This window comes from Haliotis rufescens, unplaced genomic scaffold (genome assembly GCF_023055435.1).
Source record: "Haliotis rufescens isolate VD_foot unplaced genomic scaffold, xgHalRufe1.0.p SCAF_5, whole genome shotgun sequence".
Classification (NCBI taxonomy): Eukaryota; Metazoa; Mollusca; class Gastropoda; order Lepetellida; family Haliotidae; genus Haliotis; species Haliotis rufescens.
This window is the reverse complement of record NW_025964223.1, coordinates 20843957-20851767: the sequence shown is the minus strand read 5'-3', so window position 1 is coordinate 20851767 and position 7811 is coordinate 20843957. Positions and strand designations below refer to the sequence as shown.

Here is a 7811-nt window from a genome sequence, read left to right as displayed (position 1 = left end):
GGTCGCAATTAAATATCAAAGTTAATTTATATCTCACTGTTCTTTTCATTTGCCTTGTGTTTTTTTCAGTCTAAAGACAAGAGCACTATGTTAACGCAACAGTGTCCTATTACATTTGTCAGACCCCCGTGGAGATTTCAGGTTAGAATATTGTCCCCAGGAACATATACTTGGTGGCCAAATGGAACAATCGTTATTTGTTGATTGTGTGGGCCTTTGCTAAAAATATCGCAGTGTCCCAGTATTTCAGTGTTAGCCTGATGATGGGGGAAAACCAAAAGATGCAGGGTGAAGCCAATGAAACCGAGTAACGAGTAATAAGCATTTTCAATTATGATTATCTTTTCCAAAGAAACAGTTCTTCTGTGTCAAGGAACTAACGTTACCGGTGCCAAAAAGATATTTGTATTGCATCAATAATATCCTCTGTATTACTATGGAAAGCTACGATATTCAGATTGTTCCTCAGTAAGGTTTTGCTCAATGACGTCAGTTGTGCTTGATGTAGATGGAACAGTGTACCGTAGTTCAAGGATTTGTACCACTGACAAGAGCTCATGACTGTCTATGGATCGTAATAGTCTATTTCCCCTTCAAGAGCAAGATTCTTTATCGTAAGGATTCGACCATTTTATATTCGGGGATAGGGGATGTTTTTTCGAAAAAATACATTGTACCATAAAATTCTCGATAAAAATATTTATGCCTCCGACTGCTAAAAAGTAATTTTCTGCCATAAAAAATACATTTTTTCAATTTAGTTATCAAATGTGGTTTTGCAGCTGAAGCGGGGGAAGATCTAGTCTCCATACAAATCCCATGCAGCATGCTGGTATTACATGTTGAAGACGTCAATTTTGATTCTTTCAATCCCTCTTTGCAAATACATTTTCAGGATAAGTATCATGACATTCAGAATAAGCTCATTTTTAAACCCCTTTGTACTAGATATTCTCAAAATATCGACAGTAAGAATTTCACAATTATGATAAAAATGACGTTATTAGAAATAATCTTTTGAAGAGTATACTCCTATGAACTGTTTGTTTGTTCGAGTCTTCTTTTAGCCGATATTATGTCAGCCACAGAAACTTCTTGTCCTGTAGTACATCTGCCAAATCCCGATTGTATCTGCCGTAAAAAGTGTCCAGTAAGACACGGGTTTTTTCAAGCATGGGTTCTATACTTCTCTTCTTCTTACTGACATTGCGTTTAGGCGCACTGGCGATGTAAGACAACCACTCTTCAGTTTAATCTGAAATACAATGTGCCTTTGTATGAGTTATCCTAAAGTCGGAATATGTGTATGTCAGTAGCTGAGTTGGTCTGGGGAATTATGTTGACATATCCCAAACACGTAATTATGACAATGTTATCTTTCCTTTCATACTTGTATATATTTCATGAAACTGAGCATCGTTCATCTGCGTCACTAATCGAAAGGAAACTTACGCAGCCGGAAAGAAAAAGATAAAAACTCACTTAGTTTCAAATAGTTGTACACTTTTCTCAGCCGAGCTTTTGGGTCTTGATCGTGGTCCTCTGTTCGCAAGATAAGGAATTGCTCTCTTGGAAAAACCTTCAGCCATTCTCGCATGTAAACTGAATAGCACCCTAAGAAAATCCGAGTCTGTGAAAGAAGAATAGACATTGTAATATGCGATAACATTTCGTCAGTTGTGAGAATGTGCTTCAGACTTATGTAATAACAAACTTTTCCTACCCGAAGTGTTCGTGCTATGTCCAGGCTGTACAGACATTGTTCCACCGTGTGGTTCTTCATGCAGGTCTCCTCGGTCTGAATATCTCTTGTCACGGCTTCATGGAAATCCTCCGCTGATCTTCCGGCCCGCATAATATAGTCAGAATATAACCTGAAATTATGTCATCTGGCATACACGCAAACGTAAATAATTTATATATATATGTCATGTTTAGATAGTTAGCCAAATCTGTTTTACTGTCTCAATTCTTAAGTTATAATATAATACTTATTTAAATTTCAAAGGACTGATATTTGTTGAATAAATACAAACATGTCTATGTATATTGATTGCACTTGGTATGTTCATGCAATGCAAAGTTATTTAAGTATGTTTAGGAAATGTACAGGTACCTTCAAAGTAGTAATAATTTGAAAAATAGTCAATATTTGTTTGTAGCCTTCAAATCAAAACAAGATCAAATGTTGAATTTCCACAAAATGAGGTAAGTTTTCAATAGTGAGTGAGTGAGTTTAGATTTATAGTCACATCGGCAATATTTCAGCCATATCGTGACTAAATCAAGTTGTTGAGTAATAATACATATTTATCGATTATAAAATCTGTCGATAAAGGAGAGTAAAAGTACTAGATTATCACAGGTATAGACTTTAAACTAGTATGTAACCATAAAAATTAACTATTTCAAACGATACATCATAAAAATGGGCTCGAGATCACCAGCAACCAAAGTTAGGCCACCATACTAGGGACAATGGGGACGTACGGTACATCTGCTTCCTGCATGGAACCCAAGCAGGATTAACACTATCCCCCAGGCCACTTGGGATTGTTAGAAAGTTTAAGCCCAAACATTTACAACCTACAATCATTCTACGATTAAAACTATGGATAATGAAAAATACTTTGAATGAAAAGGGACTCATAGGGGACACAATTAATTTACGTTACTTCAACCCCCTTTGAAGATTCTGTCAAAATACCATTGGATACGACCCGTGATTATCCGGATAGTTAAGGTCTTCAGCAACCCATGCTTGCCTTAAAAGGCGACTATGCTTGTCGTAAGAGGCGACTAACGGGATCGGGTGGTCAGGCTTGCTGATTTGGTTGATACATGTCAAAGATCCCAATTGTGTGGATCGATGCTCATGATGTCAATCACTGGCTTGTCTGGTGTAGTCTCGATAAGTTACAGACCGTGCGGCGTTAAACAACAAACAAACAAACAACCATTGTATAGCCCTTCTTAGAGGTCATGTATGCCTACAGATTATGCTGTAATAAGCTGTTTGTGTGCTAATTTCATACGTAGTGACCATGTCCTTTAAAGTCTTTAGATCATATGCCTAAGGGTCACCGTTATTCACACACCCTTTTTCAAATAAGTATAAATCCAGCCATTTCTCAAATAAAAGCGAAAAAAAGCAATTTTTTTAAAGATCTGAAATTTCTGCTTAAACAATCCTTTCTGTGATTCCGACCATATCATAAGCATGTGTTTATGAATCACTATCATATAGCGATATACCTTAACATTATTTACAATCTTTACAGAGGCCTTGAATTGTGTAAACCTGATAAGAACGGTTTTAACAAAATGATATGACGCACTGAAATTTTGGTATAAAGAGCATGCTCGATTGAATCTGAAAAGTTGTGAAATGTGGGCTGGAGCTGTTAGAATACTGCTCGAAATAAAGGAAAAGTTGACAATTGGAAGGTCGAAGTCATCTCTTGCATACAGTCTCACGAAGAGGTTTTTTGTCACTTTGAATCTAAGCATAGATCTAACTATGAAACATACGAGGCGTTCTCACTTTTCTCTTTTGTTTCTTGTTCATGTTGGTAAGTCAGTGGAAGGGAACTGGCTGTTTGAAGGTTATTGAACGACGTGCATATCAGATCATCACTATAACTGACTAAAGTTAAACGTCTTGGCCAGAATACCTTGTTTTGAAATTCAGATTCATGTGCATAAAGAAACAGATCAGCAGGAAGGGGAGCACAATTGATGCCTATTTCTGGTCAAGATGCCTAACCCCCAAATTTTACCAGATTTTATCAATGAGGAAGTCTCAACATTTCATATATATTTTTTCTCAGTAAACTTTCATTTTTGACAAATTGTCCTGAACCTTTGGAGATAGAGATTTCACTAGATCTATGGTCACCACGTATTGGAGCCTCATGGATCAAGAAATTATGCGTTTCCTTAAGTTTCTCGTTTGGTGTGCATAAAGTTGAAACATCAAATATTTTGACAAAATTGAATTGTCTAAAACACATTCTGTGATTATACAGAAAACCCCTCATACATTGTATTTAAGAATATGGTTAATCTTCGAGACAGGTGTGAGTGAGTGAGTTTGGTTTTACGCCGCTTTTAGCAATATTCCAGCAATATCACGGCGGGGGACACCAGAAATGGGCTTCACACATTGTACCCATGTCGGGATTCGAACCCGGGTCCTCGGCGTGACGAGCGAAAGCTTTAACCACTAGGCTACCCGACCGCCCCTCGAGACGGGTGGTACAGTTGATGGACCCATCAATACATATATCTATGTGCTAATATTTTTAGCTTTGGAATCAAGTACAAAAGTGGACTTTTCTTTGGAATTCAGCATCGGGCCAAAAGTACTAATTGTACTGATGCGTTGTTTTTGCAGATATTTCTTTCTCAGTAAACATACTGGTCTTATTTGACATGTCATTTATACCAAGTTCTCTGATCAAACAATTAATGCTGTGATGCTTAACTATAATGGTTATATTACTTGAAGCCTTGTCAAAGCTAAAATCTAACGTCCTTATAAAGAAAGGTGTTATGAACAGTTTCTTAACATGTGAAAACGACACAGTGGAGATTGAGATAGCAATTATAGCTATCAAACCCTTACAAAAAAATGTAATATTATTATTCATTTTATTTGACCAATAACATACATATCTGCAGCGTAATGTATACACAACAAGAAAAAAAGACATGCATATGTTCACATTTCAATATTCCTTTTCCTAAAAGACACAATCTCTGCTTGCAGGGATCAGTACACTAGTAGGTCAGTCCCTGTAACTAAGCTGTTTTGAAGGCACGGCATGCATATTTGATCTGGGGATAAGTTAGTCCCTACATGAGGCTTACTTCTTTTAGAGGCATTTAGAAGTTGGAGTATTAGTAAGGATAAGATACAAGGATGAACAACGTCTTTGTTACAGTTAGGAGCTACGTTTCGGTGTAGGTTCTAACACCGTTATCAAGCAACTGGTGTACAGAGTATGGTTGACAAATATATATACAGTTATGAGGGAAGTGGTTAAAAGCGTTCGCTCGTCACGCCGAAGACCCGGGTTCGATTCCCCACATGGGTACAGTGTGTGAAGCCCATTTCTGGTGTCCTCCGCCGTGATATTGCTGGAATATTGCTAAAAGCGGCGTAAAACCATACTCACTCACTCACTCACTCACTCCAGGTAGGAGGCAGCGTTTAGAGAGTAGAGATATTACTGACTTCAGCATTAAACGTCATACTCTAACTCATTTACCTTACAGTATGCGAGTGTTAAAAAAATAACCATATGTCTCCAAACACAAAACATGTACCTACCTATTAGTTGGATTTCTGAAGAGGACAATGAACTTCGGATCTGTATACACTCGTCTCATGAGATGGGGTGTCATAACCACTGGTTTCTCTAAACCTGCATTTTGTGGTATTTTGGGCCATCCTCGGAAATCACTAAAATCTGAAGGACTTGCATCACCTAGACGAATAGGGAGAGTGATGGAGTGAGTGATGGAGTGAGGGAGTTTGTTTTAACGCCGCTGAGCACAATATTTCAGTTATATTACGGCGTGTTAGCTTCATGTTGGAGGACGCCTGAAGCTTAAATGATGCAAGTCTTAGACATTTGCCAGTTTGTTGAAACCCATGTATATAATGCAGACAAACCTAGAAATATAACCGTACTGCGAACAGGGAATGTTTAAATATGTCAAAATATTCATGCGTGAGTGAGTTAAAATTTACCGTCGCATCGGCATTATTTCAGCCATATAACGACTCAAATTATTCATAAAATATATTCATCAGGTATATTTACCTGTAATCATGTTGTGGTAGCCTGTGTCTGTAGTTGTATGTTTTATCCGGAGCGCAGCAGTATCGAACTTTTGTTGAAAGCAGCTGAAGTTGCATGGTGTCTGTGCTCGCATGCTATGGTCATAACCTGTGTAAATGTCAGATGATTTATACTCTACTGTTCATGGGCTGCAACGAAATCTTTCGTCATGAACAAACATGTTCTACCTTTTTTTTTTATATTGGGTCAATAACTTTGACGGTACTGTTCCCACTTTTTCCTGTATATACCTTTTCTAATAAATTATAGCAAATCAAATTAACAAAGATAACACGATAGGTGTTAGGGTACAGACAAATACATTATTCACGGGCTCCAACTCCCTCAACACCATGCTTACTACTTACTTACTTACTTTGGAGATTTAACGTGCGCTTTCCGACTGATGCGTATTTCGCACACGGGCCCGGCCAGGCCATTTAATGTGTTTCCGAAAGGGGCGAAAGTGGTCTGTGCAACCCAAGAGGGGGGTTTTAGGGGTTGCTTATATAGAATTTGGGAATTTTGAGATTTGGAATAGATGCCGATGAAATTGGGGAGGAAAACTAAGGGAGCTGGGTATGGTGGATGTTTGTTTGTTTATGTGATTTTGATTTGGTAGGTTATTGTGTTTTTAGATGCGTTTTATTAGTTCCGTTTTGATTAAGAATACGCCTAAGGCCTTGAAGTTTTCTAGTTTATTTTGTGGGTTTAGTATTGCTTCTAGAGTTAGAGCCTTGTTTAGATTGAGGGTGGTTTGTAATGCGGTTCGATGTGTTAGGTAGTGTGTGCAGTGGATGAGTGCGTGTTCTGGGGTTTCTGGTTGTTTGCAGTGTGGGCAGTTACCTGTAGTGTGGTTTTTTTAAAAATTTAAGTGGTTATTTAGGTTGGTGTGTCCTGTTTGGAGTTTAGTGATTACTCTGTCGATTGTTTTGGATGGATGGATAATTTTTGGTTTGGTTAGTGGTTTGCTGAGCACTTTTTTGATTTGGCTATTTGAGTTTAGATATAGGTTATGCCATTTTTTTGTGATTTTTTGCTTGTTTACACTTTTAATTTCTGGGATTTTGAGGGATAGTTTAGCTGCTTTATCGGCGTTTTCATTACCGTATATTCCTACGTGGGCAGGTATCCACAAGAAGGTTATTTGTTTGCCTGCCTTAGTTAGGTCGTTGGAGCTTTTAAGTATTTGATTTATTAATTTAGGTCGGTTTTTTGGTATTTTTGTTTTGGAGGGCTTGCAGTCCACTTAGGGAGTCGGTAAGTATTAGGATTTTTTTTGTGTTTTTTGGATTCTTGATTATGGAGGGCTGAGGCCATGCCCATTAGTTCTGCCGTGAATATTGATTGGTTGTTTGGGAGTCGGAAGGATTGTGTGGTTTTAGTTGGTTGTGTGGTATGGACTCCGGAACCTGTGTGTTTGGAGGTCGGATCTGAGGATCCGTCCGTGTAAATGTGACACCAATTTGGCCAATTTTCGTGTATGTATGCTAGTGTGGTAGTTTTAGCTATGTTTGGGTCGGTTTGTTTATTTATTTGGCTAGCTAGTGTTGTGTCTATTTTGGGTATTTTAAGTTTAGGAGTGAAGATATTTGATTGTTTGCAGTTTTGTTTAAGATTTTTAATTTGGTGTTCATTTAGGTAGTTTGTTATTCTTTGGGATATTGGGGTAAGTAAGGGGTGTTTACGAGCTAGAGCTTGGTTTTGGGGGCTGATGTTTTGGTTTATTAAGTTTTGGATGAGAGGGTTTGATTGGGACGCGGCCCAGAAATTTAAGCTTAGCTGTTCCCTGCGTAGACTTAGTGGCATTTCTCCTGTTAAGGCCTGAAGTGAGGTGTAGGAGGTGCCATGTTGGGTGCGTGTAATTAGTTTGAGAGCCTGATATTGTATTGAGTCAAGTTTTTTAGATAGAGAGTTGTTTAGGGTGTTGTATATGGCGCAGCCGTAGTCTAGTTTTGATCT

The 7811-nt window shown here is 38.1% G+C and overlaps 1 protein-coding gene across 1 annotated transcript; it reads right to left on the bottom strand.

The window, feature by feature from the left end:
• Positions 1 to 669: 669 nt before the first annotated feature.
• LOC124122999 (carbohydrate sulfotransferase 15-like) lies at positions 670 to 6029 on the bottom strand. The gene is made up of 5 exons (XM_046486228.2): positions 5832 to 6029; positions 5336 to 5492; positions 1724 to 1874; positions 1483 to 1630; positions 670 to 1255 (listed from the first exon to the last, which is right to left on the bottom strand). Exons 1-5 carry the CDS (start codon positions 5941 to 5943, stop codon positions 1251 to 1253), a joined length of 573 nt encoding a protein of 190 aa, XP_046342184.2. The 5' UTR covers positions 5944 to 6029; the 3' UTR covers positions 670 to 1250.
• Between the last annotated feature and the right edge of the window lie 1782 nt (positions 6030 to 7811).

What these genes read in the sequence shown, in the direction of transcription:
- LOC124122999 (XM_046486228.2), bottom strand. Translation starts at nt 5,943, where the DNA reads ATGCGAGCACAGACACCATGCAACTTCAGCTGCTTTCAACAAAAGTTC. An exon ending in CTACCACAACATGATTACAG is followed by an intron (nt 5,493 to 5,831) that starts GTAAATATACCT and finishes CTATTCGTCTAG; the next exon opens with GTGATGCAAGTCCTTCAGAT. An exon ending in TTCAGAAATCCAACTAATAG is followed by an intron (nt 1,875 to 5,335) that starts GTAGGTACATGT and finishes ACATAATTTCAG; the next exon opens with GTTATATTCTGACTATATTA.